This window comes from Phyllostomus discolor, chromosome 9, assembly GCF_004126475.2.
Source record: "Phyllostomus discolor isolate MPI-MPIP mPhyDis1 chromosome 9, mPhyDis1.pri.v3, whole genome shotgun sequence".
NCBI lineage: Eukaryota > Metazoa > Chordata > Mammalia > Chiroptera > Phyllostomidae > Phyllostomus > Phyllostomus discolor.
In genome coordinates this window covers 97,482,807-97,498,101 of record NC_040911.2, presented here as the reverse complement: position 1 = coordinate 97,498,101, position 15,295 = coordinate 97,482,807, and the positions used below count along the sequence as shown (strand labels likewise).

Sequence of the window (15,295 nt, the reverse complement as noted above, 5' to 3'; positions counted from 1 at the left end):
CTGGGGGAGGGGAGGAATATCAGCAGGGAGCTGAGGCCCAGGGCTGGGCACCAAGGGGAGACACTGAATGAGGAATGGGCCTGAGGAGGCGGAGGGCCCCGTGTGATGAGCCGGGAGAATCCAAAGGCCCAGGGCACACGTCCCTGTCCACCCAGGACACAGACTATGCTTCCAACACCTGTCGGTCTGCGTCCCACGAGAAGAGTCAACGTGCTGTCTGTGCAGCCCTGGAAACCTCTCTGGCTGTCTTCCGGCGAAGCACCCTTCTGCGGACAGCACGCGTCCGATAAACCGCACTGCCTGAGACCGTGCATGCAGCCCGCTGACCGTGTCTGCTCCTGCCCACGAGGCAGGCCGCCCGTCCTGCTTCTCCCACACACGCCCAGGGTGCGCACACAGAGACACTGCTGCTAGGTCAGCGCCCGGGCTTTCAAGGAGCCTGCCTTACCCACGCGGAAGCCATCCAGCCTTACCTTGTGCAATGAATATCCCGACTCAAATATAATAGGTGGAAGCAGCAGAAGGAAAAACATATTCGGACGGAACATTTCTTCTTCCTGTAAATATTCAATGGGTGCTTTCAGAGGCAATTAAGAAATACATCCATCAGTAAAGAGTCAAAGCAATTCTTCTTTAGGCCTGGCCCAGTGGAAACCTATCATGTTTTAAAAACTGCATGAAAAACACCAAACAGGAAAACAGATAACCCCCCCCAAAAATAAAATGTGCATTTTAAAATGTAGGATAAGTGAGTTTAAAAGATGACCAGGAAAAGAAAAAGCAGAATGAACTGCTTCTAAACACAGTCGTATGCTTTTTTTATCCTTTACTAAGGCAAGAAAATTAATTTTAATATAGAAAACACTTCAAACAGAACACTTTCAAAAATAAGCCCGCAGATTGGAATCCTCCAGGACAAAGGTGCTGGTGAGCCCTAACACACTCCACTGGGAGGAGGGGCAAGCCCTACGCGTGTTTGCAAGAGCCCCGCCTTCTCTCTGCCTGCGACAGGCAACGCTGCCGGTTTCCTCGACCAGACTGTGATGAGGGAGTCCCCCCCCACCTGCCGCTCCCACAACTCAGGACGCAGGACCTGGCTGTAAAGCCAGTCCCTCAACAGGCTTTCAGGTTCAAATGTGAAATACGGTTCTGAAAGGCGCTTCCAGGCAGAGCCCTCTTTGGCGGGATGAAATAACCCTCTGATTGTTGGTGGGTTGGGGGAAAATACACTCTGGTCCTCAAGCCAAAAGAGGCTGCATGTAATACATGTAAATTCTGCAAAATCAGGCCTTTTTTCATGTGAAAATTTCTAAGCAACAATCTTGACAGCCTGATTTCTTATCAAAAGCCATATTCAAAAGAAAGACTAAATGTTTTCTTACAAATGTACAGCTGTTACCGTATAAAGACTAAAACAGCATTTAAAAAAGGCTCAAAATAGAAGTAAATGATGACTTCTAATTAAGTCTTAAAATAACTGTGGGTGCAACGAGCTCGTGACTCAGGCTGGGGCTGTGGGACAAGGAACGGGCTGAGCTCCGTGTTTCGTGGGGCAACCAATTCTCAGGATCTGGGCAGTGCGGCCGCTGCGCTGGTCTTCCTGGGGTTTCACAGACTGAGCCTCTGCTGGGAGAAAGGAGAACCCAGCGACAACGGATTGCATAGTGTCCTCCAGCCCCAGGTCATGTCCACCTGGAACCTCAGAACATGACCTCATTTGCAGATCAGGTCTTTGCAGGTGTAATTCAGGGAAGAATCCCCATGAGATCATACCGAATGAGGGTGGACCCCAAACCCAAGGAGAGTGTCCTCGTTAGGGACAGAACAGGACACGCCCACACACTGCGAAGGCCGTGTGAAGAGGAACTGAGGCCAGACACAGCCGAGGAATCCCCGGGACCAGGCGCTGCCCCCAGAAGCTGGACGAGGCTGGAAGAGGCAATGAGGGATTCTCCCCAGGAGCCTGGATTCACTCCCTCCCCCACCAACACCTTGATTTCTGATTCTAGACTCTGGAAATATGAGAGAATAGTTCTTGTTTTAAAGTTTTTTCCCTAATTATATTTATGTTTAGAGAGAAGGGATGGGAGAGAGAAAGAGAGGGAGAGAAGTATCAATGTGTGGTTGCTTCTCACGTGGCCCCCACTGGAGCCCTGGCCCACAACCCAGCCATGTGTCCTGACTGGGAATCGAAGAGGCAACCCTTTGGTTCACAGCCCGTGCTCAATCCACTGAGCTACACCAGCCAGGGCTAAATTTCTGTTCTTTTAATTCACCCAATCTGTGGCACTCTGTTACAGTGGCCACAGGGAATGCATCCACTACCTTATGATGAAGAGTGTTACAAAGAGGTCCCCGGTTCCTTTTGGCAGCGTTTCCCCCAGAGAACAGTCCGAGGTCATTTTCGGTGGCACCTGAGGAGTGCGCATCACATGTCGCTGACCATGCGGACCGGGAAAGTCCGCCCCTTTGGGTTCTCTCCCAACCCCAGTGCGGCCAGAGACGCCGCGTGTGGTGCTGCGGCCTGCACGGCCTCCCTCCAGCCTGCTGGTCCCCCTTCTCGACAGCGAGAATGGGCTTGCTTCAGAGGTTGCAGCAGGCCCGTGTGCTCCTTCGTTTTTATGTGTATATTTACAAAAGCAGTATTGTTATGTTTCCTTTAAAATAAATGCATATATGGTGTGCCAATGTTCGTTGCAGTATTATTTGTAACAGCTAAAAAGTGGAGACAGCCCCAGGGTCCACCGACACATGAATGGACACACACGGTGTGGTACAAACCTGCATGGAATATTATTCAGCCGTAAAAAGAAAGGCGGTTCTGATACATGCTACAACATGGATGGACCTTAAAAACAACATGCTAGGTAACATGAGCAGACACAAAAGGCCAAATACCAAATATTGTATGATTTCACTTATGTGAGGTACCTAGAATACATAAATTCACAAAAACAGAAAGTAGATGAGGGCTACTATAAAAATAAAAAGAAAATACTAAGAAATAGAAAGTAAAATAAGAAGGGGAGCCCTGGCTGGTGTGGCTCAGTGGATTGAGTGCCAGCCTGCGGACTCGAAGGTCGCTGGTTCGATTCCCAGTCAGGGCACATGCCTGCCAGGCTGGGTCCCTAGCTGGGGGTGTGGGAGGGGCAGCTGATTGATGTTTCTCTCGCACATCAATGTTCCTCTCCTTCTCTTCCTCCCTCCTTCCCCCTCTCTGAAAATAAATAAATAAAATCTTTTTTAAAAAGCAGGGGGGGAGGATGGAAAGTTGTTTAATGGACAGAGTTTCTACCTGGGATGATGGAAAAGTTCTGGAGACAGTGGTGATGATTATACAACACTGTGGGTGTACTTAGTGCTACTGCATTGTGTATGTAATGCTACTAAATTGTACACTTAAACATGGCTAAAGTGATACATTCTATGTTTTGTATATTTTACCACAATAAAGCTTTAAAAAACTGCTACAAACATACATATAAATAAAAAAGTAAGTTGATTCAAAGAAATCTACGAAGCATTAGGACAATACAGGCAGAAGGCAGGCCCAGTGAGACAGTGTGAAAACAGAACTTCTTGGAGAAAAAACACCAAGCTCCTTCTTCTTATCTCCAGCTGCTCCCTGCAGCACCCTATAGCACCCAAACAGCTGTCCTGCTTCCCACTTTGGCTTTCCACAAACACCTGCTCTTCCAGGAAGCCTGGCCCAACTACCCCCGCTGGGAACCTCGCCCTTTTCCGAGGTCAGCCACTGGCTGCCCGCCCAGATGGCTCCTCGGGCAGTTAATTACATTCACCACCCGGCACGGGCTCACTTGTCTGTGCTATTGAACGTACCACCGTTATTTTAACTTGAAAACTAAGTTCAGTAACGCTGCAGCACATAAAACTAGAAGGGAAAGGTAACCTCCCTTCCCCTGCTCCCACTACTCAGGGCAGGGGTACCAGGGCAGGGGTTAACGTTGTGGGGCAGGGGGCCCCACAGCATCGCCAGGGGAGCAGCTCCCCATCAGCGCCTTGGACCTCTGCTGGGCAGAACGGGGGCTGTTGTCCCGAGAGGTGCTTTTCCAAGAGAAGCTAGAAGTTCAGATTTTTAAGTGAAAGTTCCAGAATTGTATATAGGTTAATACTATTTTAAAGTCAAACAATTTTTAATTGTTTTCAAATCAACTCTATTTTTGCTCAACTGATTTTAAATCAAACGAAACAAAATGCATTAGGTGAGCTTCTCTGCATGTCAGGTTACAGCAGCCCTGGGAGCGGAGAGAAGGTTCTAGTCTGCACCCCACAGCCGAGACGGCCCGAGAGGGCCCGAGACGGCCCGCGGTCACGTGCAGCTGCAGGACAGCAGAGGCGAACCGTCCACAGCGTGCTCCCGCGGCACCTGCCCAGGCTCGGCGCCAGCTGGCGGGAGAGCTGTAACGTTAGGAGCTGAATATGCATTTGAGAATTCATTTAATACATACAATATTGCCTGAATATTATTTTTAACAGTTTAACATGGTGCTTTAGGTCAGATTATACGGTTTTATAAATTTTACACTCTACAGGTTAATAGGCAAACTAATCTGGGGGAAGGGACACCAATGTGATAAATTTTAACCAACTAATTCTTTTAATATTTTGAAACAGACCTTAATTCCATTCACAAGTTCAATCTTGTAACACACCTGCTAATCTCTCTACACAATATGGACGCTCGGATTGAAGTGGAAATTCGGGTCTCAGTTAGTCCTCACGTCACAAGACGAGGCTCCAGCTCCCACCACCGCCGTGTGTGCCCAAAGCCACGGGCGTCCACAAACCGGGCCCGGCACGGTGCGGCAGGGACAGGGGACATGGGGCTCCACTCAGCCCCTTCTAGTTCTGGGACGCTGGACATGCCCGGCCTCCCTGAGCATCACTGTCCTCGCCTGTGACAGGGGGGTGACAGCCCACCTACCGCGGACGTCGCGAGGACAGCAGGAGCTGCGGTGTGTACGGCACTCCGTGCGCTCTACGGGGCTGGACAGACACGTTCCCTTCTGCCCAGCGGTGAGAATGGACCAGGGAGCAACAAGCGTTGTTTAATATTTGATGCCAACTAGAGCCTTTCCCGAGGGTCACGGCAATGTGCGTGACATGGAGTGCGCCCACGTTAACGGACCGAAACTGTGAGATTTATGCTTTAAAAAGAACTCGGATGTAAAGGTATCAGCCCTCATCTAACAGAATGTTAAAAAGTTAATGGCATAAAGTGAACTTCACTGATAAGAAAGCTCCCATGACCACCGGTGTTACTAAAATGAAGAACAGCCAATAAAAATTGTAATTACATTAAAAAAAGAACAGTTGGGCAAACCTACCTTCCAATTTGCCAGTTTTTTAAACTCTATAATTTTTATAACTGCTCCCATGAGAATACCTAGAAAAGAAAACGTAAGTTTAACATAAACTTAAGGTACAAGGAAGATTACTCAGGTTTATTATTCTAGAGAAGCTGAATATTATTATGTCTCTAAATGGCTTTTATGGGTTTCTGCAAGCTTTATGTCTGAAAACGTACCAATGGAAATTAATGTGAAGTTGTATGAGTTACAGGGGTTTCTCACTTGCATTTCGGGCAAACATACTATAATGAAAATTATAAAAATCTGGGGGAGGGGGGAAGAAAAAGCTTTACAAATAGGACCCAAGAACAGCCTGCCTGACATGAGACCCCGCTCCCCACTCTCATTTCAGTTCTCTCTTCCCGCCCCGAGGTGACCAACCATCCTGACGTGTCTGCGGGATATTTCACCAGACCCTTCTCTGTCCCCTTAGAGACTTGTATTTGACCACGTGGTCCTGGGGGGGGGGGTGTACATATGAGGCGCACCTGTGTGTATTTATATAAAATTTATGGTGCTGCAATGTATCTCCCTACCATTTGCTATTCTGCTCAGTGTTAAGTCTCGATCCATGTGTAATAATAGATCAGAGATTACTGTATGGCGCTCTGCCTCATTCCTTTTAACAGCTCGACAGCACAACATAAAAATGCCACAGGCTGAATAGATATTTCTCCAAAGAAGATACAGACATGGCCAAAAAGCACATGAAAAAATGCTTAACAACATTAGTCATCAGGGAAATGCAATTCAAAACCACAATAAGATACTTCTTCACACACACACACGAGGATGGCTATGATAAAAAAACGTGGGAAACAAGTGCTGGCAAGGCTGCAGAGGGGAAACCGGAGCCCTTGCATGCCGCTGGTGGGAACGGGCAGGGGTGCAGTCGCTGTGGGAACACGGTTGGGCAGTTCCTCGGAAAGCTAGACCGAGTCACTGGGAGACTCGGGAGCTGCACCAAGACGACAGGAAACATACTTTCCTACAGAAACTTGTGTGGGGATGCTCATTAACGGCGCTGCTCCTAACAGCCCAAAGGTGGACACAGCCTGAACGTCCATGAATGGATGAACGGCTCGAACAACGCGGTCTGCACACACCAGGGGACACTGCTCACACCAGGGGACACTGTCCAGCACTGGACCAGATCAAAGCACTGGGTCACGTGGCACGTGACAGACCTTGAAAACGCGGATGTGAAAGAAGCCAGACACAGAAGACCATTTTATGGTCCATGCATATAAAATATCCAGAATAAGCAGATCGACAGGGACAGAAATGGTTGCCTAGGATTGAGGAGTAGGGTGTGAGGGGTGAGAGCTTCCTTTTTGGGGTGATGACAATGTTCTAAAGTCGATTATTGTAAGGGCTGCACAATCCTGTGACTATCCTAAAAACCACTGAATTGTATATTTAAAATAGACAACCTGTATGGTACGTGAATACATCCCAATAAAGCTGTTATGAAAAAATGGCCACAGGTTGCACAATTCCATTTATATGAAATGTGCAGAATGGGCAACTCTACAGAGACAGGAAGCCGATCAGCAGCTGCCAGGGGAAGGGGGCAGGGGGACCTGGGGAGAGACTGCTCACGGGTAGAGGGCTTCTATCTGAAGTGATAAAAATGCTCTGGAATTAGACCGTGGTGGTGGCCACGCCACCCCGTGACTATACAGGAAAGCAGCGAATTGTGCACTTGGAAATTGTGAAGTTTATGGTGTGCAAATCATATTTTAATTTTTTTTCAAGTCCCATTTTTTAAAAACTATTCCGCCAGCAATGGCCGTCTCCAAGTGTCGGCTGCTAACAGGGTGCTGCAGCGAACACGCCTGCGCAGCCTCTGGTGTAAGGGTGTTGCCAGGGCCGGGGGCGGGGGGGGGGGGGGGGGGTCCAGAGACAATGAACGGCAGGAGCTGTTTTTACCTCTAAAAGGTTGCCCGACTGTCCTCTGCGGTGACCCCGCTGCTTTCCACCAGAGCAACCCCACATCCTCACCAAGCCCGCATAGTCATCAGGCTTTAACATTCCTGCCAGTATGGTGGGCACGAAACTGTACTTGAAGGTTTCAATTTGCATCGGCAGCCGCTCTGCCTTCAGTCATCATTCCTGAGCCCTGGGGAAGTTGGACCTCTTTTCATGGTTTCAGATTTCACTTTAAAAGCTAGTGGTTTTCTTTGCTCTACACTAAAACCTCCACTTTCTTTTTCCCTTGTGAATGTGTACCAAACCTTCGTACCATGATTAACCCTTGTAATTACATACGAAGCAGTAACATTTGAAAATCAGTAATCATTCTGGTGCCTAAGCTCGTTTTCATGTTATTATTTATGAGGCACGGTCCCCAGGCCTTGGTCACACAGTGCATTTCTCCCGGGAGTCTGTACATGGAAAACCATACGTGTACATGTGCTTGTACAGAGAAAATCCCCTTTAAGACAAACAGCCATGTGGCATCCACCGTTCTAACTCACACCGTGTCCCAGAAACCAGTCCCCACCACGCACACAGAGCTCCCGCTCCTTGTTCTGCTGGGGGCCGCAGGGCCTTCCTCTGCAGCAAGGTGCCACCCCCCACCCCACCGCCTGTCCCCTAGCCCTGCCCTTGGGTGTGTTCCGGGCTGGTGCTCTCACCGGCGTTGTCTGAGTAGACGCTTCGCTCCACGTGTGGGCAGGTACCTACAGGAAAACCTCCCGAAACGGGGGTCGCTGGGCCCGAGTACAGGCAGTTTAATTCTGTAGAGAGCTTGCTAGCTGCCTTCTGTGGCAGGCGCTGTGAGGCCAGCCGAGGCCCTGTGACTGGTCTGTGCGACATGCCATGAGCAGGGGCTAAGTGCTCACAGCCCTCCCCTCGTCCAGAAAACCGCCCTTCGCTGCCCAGAGGCTCCTCATGGCGGATGCTGTGCCCCCTGTGCCCCCACGGCCAATGGTAACCAATAGGGGCACAGGTGTCCAGCCCCCGAGCTCTAAGGAAGGGCCAGCTCTGCTGTCAGCTCTTGCCGCAGAGCCCTCCTGCCAAGGCTCGGGCTGGGCTTGCCCGCATTCAGCTCTTTCTCCTTCCCTAGTCTGGTGTACTCCCTTCCTCACGGATCAATCCTGAAGAGTACCCCTTAATAAATGACTCGTCCTCAACCCTGCCGCAGGCTCTGCTTTTCAGGAGCCGACCTAAGACAGTTGGTTCCAGGAGTGGAGTGGTCACAGGGAGCCAACTCGAAATGCAGGGCTCAGGAGCAGGCCAGCAATGAGGACCCTGGCACCGGCGGAGAAGTACTGAGAGCCCCTCACCTGGGCAGCAGTGCCATCACTTAGACTTGCCCTTGTGGCAGACCGGGCCGGGACACTGGTGGCTCGTGCGGTGCCTCCACTGTCGGAGCGGCAGGGAGAAACAGTGCCCACTAGGGCAGCGGAACTGTGTGGCTGGTGCTGAATGCCACTGATGCACTGAAGGAGAAAATGACGGGCTCAGACAATCCGACTGACAGTAAAAGGCGGGAGCCGGAGGGCCTCCTTGGCAGCATATAAACAGACCCCTCGTCTCCTGCAGCTGGGGGGCTCCTAGAGCTGGAGACCAGGGACAGGACTTAACAGGAAGAGTGGCAGATGTTCGAGAAAGCGGAACTCAAGAAGGCAACTCTCCGACGCCTGCCTCCCAGGGCCCCCGACCAGGCAGAAGCGGGACTCGGAGACGTGGGACAGGGGTATCGGGGAGACGCACATGGGCACCTTCAACCTTCAGATTCCCGAGAACCTTCTGGGCCTGCAGAAGTCACGCCCACCTCCCCGTGGGACTGCGGGGTTCCCCAGACTATTTCAAGATTACACAGAAGTCCCAAATGAGGCAAGTGCCTCATGTGACTCCCACTTTCTGTCATATGTAATGGTCCCAAAGGACCTAGGCATGTGGACATCCCACAGGACAACACCCTGGGCTGCTACCCGCTGACATCATGCGGGTCTGGTTACACAAGTAAGTGGTGAGTAGGTGTCTCGGTAAGACACACGCCTCAGATGACACAAAGTGTCAGGAGCCTGGCTGTCTGTGAAGTTTTGAGGGGTGTAGCGGCCGGAGTGTGCCAGGACACCCCCTCCAAGCAAAGGACAAGATCTGCACGCTCCACCTCCCACCCCTGAGAAAGAACCACAATGCTTGGTAGGCTTCCTCCAGGCTGTGGAGGCAGCGAAGTCCACACTTGAGAAAACTCCAACTGTGCATTGTGTCTGCGGAAGGCTGATGGTTCTGGGGGGCCCGGAAGAAATGGCCCTGTGGCAGGTCCAGCTGCAGTTCGAGCAGCTTCCGCCATGCGATCTGGCAGACCCGGGGTGCTGGAAGCATCTGTGGTAGAAAGGGGTGCCATTCGACGTCCCTGTAAGCCACCTAGCAGGAAGGTGGCTCCGCACAGACCCCGAAGGCTCTGGAGCGAGGCCGCGCCATTCGCGGCAGAGAACCATGCACCACTCAGAAACTCCCGAGGAGAAAACCAACAGCTCCTGGCGTGTCCCCTACTGGGCCCTTGTAAAGACAGAGCATCTGCACATGGGACAGCGAGTGCTCAAGTGGCCAGAATGGTCCTTCCTATGCCGGGTTGCCCTACCCACCCAGTTGCAAGGCCAGGTGGGCCCAGCGGCAGTCTGCTTTAAGACGACAGTGTCGCATCAGAGATGAGGCTCGTGTGGGTCAGAGGGCACAAGTACACTGCACAAACGGGCGACCCAGTCCTCCCGGCCATCTACGGCTGTGACAGCAGCTCCTCTCCCTCCGCTCCGACATGCAGCCACACTGGGAGTTCTTTTCTTTTAAAAAAAATATTTCATTGATTATGCTATCACAGTTGTCCCATCCCTCCCCCCTTTTATTCCCTTCCACCTTGCGTGCCCCCCCCTCATTTCATGTCCATGGGTTGTACATATATGTTCTTTGGCTTCTATATTTCATATACTATTCTTAACCTCCCCCTGTCTATTTTATACCTACTATTTATGCTTCTTCCCTGTACCTTTTCCCCCCCTTTTCCCCCTCCCCACTGATAACCCGCCATGTGATCTCCATTTCTGTGGTTCTGTTCCTGTTCCAGTTGTTTGCGTCGTTTGTTTTTGTGTTTGTTTTAGGGTCGGTTGTTGATAGTTGTTATCATTTTACTGTTCATAGTTTTGATCATCTTTTTCTTAGATAAATACCTTCAACATTTCGTATAGTAAGAACTTGGTGATGATGAACTCCTTTAACTTGACCTTATCTGGGAAGCACTTGATCTGCCCTTCCATTCTAAATGATAGCTTTGCTAGATAGACTAATCTTGGATTAAGGTCCTTGCCTTTCGTGACTTCAGATACTTCTTTCCAGCCCCTTCTTGCCTGTAAGGTCTCTTCTGAGAAATCAGCTGATAGTATTATGTGAACTCCTTTGTAGGAGTAACTGTCTCCTTTTCTCTTGCTGCTTTGAAGATTCTCTCCTTATCCTTATCTTTAATCTTGGCTAATGTAATTATGATGCGCCTTGGTGTGTTCCTTCTTGGGTCCAACTTCTTTGAGACTCTCTGAGCTTCCTGGACTTCCTGAAAGTCTGTTTCCTTTGCCAGACTGGGGAAGTTCTCCTTCATTAATTTTTCCAGTAAGTTTTCAATTTCTTGTTCTTCCTCCTCTCCTTCTGGAACCCCCATAGTTCAGATGTTGTCCCAGAGGTTCCTAAGCCTCTCCTCATATTTGGATTCTAGTTTCTTCATTCTGTTCCAGTTAAATGTTTATTTCTTCCTTCTGGTCCAAACTGTTGATTTGAGTCCCAGTTTCCTTCCTATCACTGTTGGTTCCCTGTTCATTTTCCTTTATTTCATTTTTCATAGCTTTCACTTTTTCCTCTATTTTGCGACCATATTCAACCATTTCTGAGCGTCCTGATTACCACTGTTTTGAACTCTGCATCTGATAGGTTGGCTATCTCTTCATCACTTAGTTGTATTTTTTCTGGAGCTTTGACCTATTCTTTCATTTGGGCCATTTTTTTGTCTCATCTCAACTTTTACATAGTGATGGGTGGAGCCTTAGGTAGTCACCAGGGCGGGGCCACCCACGTCTCTGCGTTGTGACGCTGTACGTAGGGGAGGAGTCTAAAAAGGAACAATGCCGCTTGCTGGACTCTTGGCTGGCTTTCAGGTACTCCCCCCCACCCACCCCCCACCCCCGCTACCTACAAGCAAAGTGGGCCCTTCTGGTGCTGATTCCCGGGTGAATGGGTTTGTGTACGTTCTAGGACCCTGTGGGTCTCTCCCCTGAAGTCTCCTGAGGCTGGGGGTTTCTCCCGGCACCTCAACCCCCACAGGTGTTTTCAGTCAGAAGTTTTGAGGCTTTATTTCCCAGAACTGGAGCCCTGGGTTGTGCAGTCTGTCTCGCTTCCCAGTTGTCCCTCCTGGTTTATCTGCGTGCGAATGTGGGACCCCTCCACTCTGCCAGCCGCCACTTCGCCCGGTCCAGGAGCCGCCACCTTGCCGCGCGTCCTCTCTGCCGGTCTGGATGAATGTTTCTGCTTTAACTCCTTGGTTGTTGAACCTCCATACAGTTCGATTTTCTGGCAGTTCTGGTTGTTTTCTGTTTCTAAATTTGTTGTTGTTCCTCTTTTGGTTGTGGGAGGAGACACAGTGTGTCTACCTACGTGTCCATCTTGGCCGGAAGTCCAGGAGTTCTTTATCCTGGGCTTCCAATCCATGGACCAATGGATTTACTCACCCAGCCTCTGGCCTCGGCCACTTCAGCATGTGTGCAAGGGGCTCAGGAACCCCATAGCCACGACGGCAGGTGGAAGCTATGCAGCGCCTAACAACATGCACTCCCTCTCACCTGGCTGCTCTAGCTCCTGCCACTGTTGAATGTGTCCTGGAGGCCAACTCAGCAGTCAGTGTGGTGCCATCCCTTGAGACCAGCCAGTACGTGCCAGCAACTCGATGACATCAGACCCTTCCATCCTGGAAAGGACAGCAATTCATTCCGCCTGAGACTGACACGCACGCTGCCTGTCTTTGGCTAGCACCACTGCCTGTGGGCCCAGAGGGTCTGGCCCACCCAGGTGGGACACTGTGTAGCCACACATCAACCCGAGAGACTCACTTTATGGCAAAGGTGGTGCAGCACTGGGCATGTGACCATGGACTCCATGCGGTCCTGTACCACGTACCACACCATCCAGAAGCTGCAGCCAGCCAGAGTGCTAAGGTGGCCTCTAAAGATGGCGCTGAGATGGCACCAGCTTGGCGATGACCACCTGTGAGGAAAGAAGCTTTCGTCCAGGACGCAGCGCACTCCTTACGCACGCGGCCATCACAAGGTGCAACGCCCCCACCAGGTGAGCATGGGGGAGCACAGCGCACGATGTGCGGGAGTGGCCCCACTCAGCCTCACCCGCGGGGACTCACGTGGGAGTGGGGATTTCTACCTGGGGGATTTCTGCTTCCTCAGCCTGAAACTTTAGGCTAAACGAGTGGAAAGGCCATTTCCGCCAGGGTTCACGCAGTAAGCGTTACAGTGGCTGCTTCCCAGTCACTTTGGGCTCTCTGTGCCAACAGACCGGCAGGCCCAGAAAGGGGCTGCCACACTGACCCTGACCCTCAGCAGGACATACCTCTCCTACTACGTAATGGGGCAACATGAAATAGAATTACTTGTGCAATACTTTTCAGCCATAAGTGATTTATCAAAAATACTTTAAAATATTGTCAGTGCGTCTTGTCAGCTGTAGTTATAGAATCGAGTCGTAGTACAATGAGGTAACTGAATCCAGTCCTTACTGTGCAACTTGTAGTCAAGCCGACACTACTCCAAAGATGCTCTAAAAGTCAGAAGACCTGCCAGTAAGATGGGAAACCGGGCCTCAGGGCTGTGTGTCTGTCTGCTTTCTGGGGAAGGGCTGTTTAAATGTTTTGTTTTTAAAGTAGCTTATTTCTTCAAAGGAATGCACCCCTTATCACCCACAGAGATCATTTACAAGGTGTAATGCGACATTTATAGAAATCAGCTCCAATACAGCAAGTTTCAGAATGCAACTCATTAGCAGCCTTTTTTCCTTTAGAATTTAGACTCCCTCCCTATTTTGGCATATCTGGACGATGTACGCATAAAACACAGCTTAGCGATGACAAAATGCTGGGACAAGAGAAGAGGACCGCAAGCCTAGGAAAGTCAGAGCAAGGCTCCAGGCAAAGGCAGGACGTTGTTACATGCGGAGCACGTATTTAGCTAACGGCAGCAAAACAGCAACACGGTGTTCCGAGAATAAGCGATCACCCCGATCCATGTTTCCAGAAACACAGAGGCTAGAAGTCTGTGCCAGCACTCTTCCTTCCAACGCGACAGCCTGGGAAGTCCTGTCTGCTGCAGTCACGCTGTCAATCTGACAGCCGGTTTCGGCCCCGACCTCTAAGGCAGCGCCTCTCCTACCAGCACACGTGGGTCTGCTCCTTCCCCGACAAACCGAAGCACCTGCGACGCAGGGAGAGCTGCCCGTGGGACGGTACGTCGCAGCGGCGTCAGACTCTTAAGGGTCTAAAAAGCAACGGAAGCTGTGACAGGAGTCTCCCTTTAAGTTTCCTTAAAAATATTTTTTTATAACTTAAGTACAATTAGGGTGTAATTACTGTATTTACTTTTTTCCAGAATTACCTTTAGTCAGTAACTCCGGAACTGAGTGGTTTTTCATCATCTTCCACTCAAAACCCCAAATGACAAAAAGAGCACTACTCTTATAAAAAAAAATTAAAATCCTTTCGTCAAAACAAGAGGTAATGATTATAACTAAAAGCACAAACATAGTTAAGAAGGTTCTGTGTGTCCTATTTACTCCATGATCCAATCAAATCTAGTTGTAAGTTAAAATGCAGGTTTTCTATCTGCGGTATTCAGGCGAAACCTAGGCATTGGAAAGTCAAATTTCCAGCCCTTATTGGGCTTTCCTGCTCTAAAATACAGTGTGATTGTGAAAAGGAATCTACTCTTGTTTTTGCTTTTTCCAAGAGGACAGCAGGCAATACAATCATTTCATTTTCTTTGCTTATAAATTTCAGACCCAAATCTATAAACACTGAATCAGTACTATATGGCCAATGAAAATAAAAGCATGAACTTAAGAAAAACATGGAAAGAACAGTAAGAAGAAAAAACACAAAAAATGATATAACCAAGTAAAGTCATCTAATCAATATGTATATGTCTACAACTGGTTTAGAAGAGAATGAAGCATGATAAAAATAGTTGAAATGGTCAATAAAAAAGGATTTCTCTTTTCCTGTACAGCTGTTGACATGTGCAAAAAAATTACTTTTTAAGAAGAGGCCCAAACTACAGAATTTCCTAAGTATAGAAAGTATCTGAAAGTTTTGAACACAGGCCAAGAAAGTACCTTTAGAACTGGGAGTCTGTTGATACTGTATTTTTATGAAGAATGAGAAGAGTCTCCTGATTCACTTGAAAACACAATAAAATATAAAAGAGAAAATATGTTTTTACAGTACAGATATGTCCTTTTCTATACTAACAATTTATTAGGAACTCTGAATGCTGAACTATCGCATAAGAGGCCACTCCCATCTCTGAGCAACGGTGGATTCTGTAACTTCTGGCTGCAAGAGGTCGGCTGGGGAAATGTTTCCCGGGAGAGCGAAAACCCCACTTTCTCTGGCAGCTTCATCAAGACTATTTTTTGGCACAAAAGCTGGAAATTCTTGAAATGGTGAATGTCTCCCTATTTTGTTACACTTTGCTATAGTGGCACAAAGTTCTCCTTCGGTTCACAAATACACAGCTTTATGGGATGCAGGACTGCTTCGAGAGCTTTGTCAGCTTTTCTGAGTTCCAACCACGTGTCCTCAAGCGTAATGAAAGCCACTTTCTGACCCCGGCACTCTTCCCAGATGTGCTCGCAGCGTTCCATTCACCTAA

At 49.3% G+C, this 15,295-nt stretch overlaps 1 protein-coding gene across 2 annotated transcripts in view; it reads right to left on the bottom strand.

Annotated features, from left to right (window-relative positions):
• The window catches only part of SLC9A8 (solute carrier family 9 member A8), a 61,342-nt gene that overhangs the window by 35,789 nt on the left and 10,258 nt on the right, over positions 1-15,295 (bottom strand). For both annotated transcript variants that reach the window (XM_028524922.2, XM_036009961.1), the window contains exons 4-5: positions 5,349-5,407; positions 474-557 (exon numbers count right to left, since the gene is read on the bottom strand). In XM_028524922.2, coding sequence (XP_028380723.1) covers positions 474-557; positions 5,349-5,407 — 143 coding nt within the window. The remainder of the gene's footprint in view (positions 1-473; positions 558-5,348; positions 5,408-15,295) is intronic.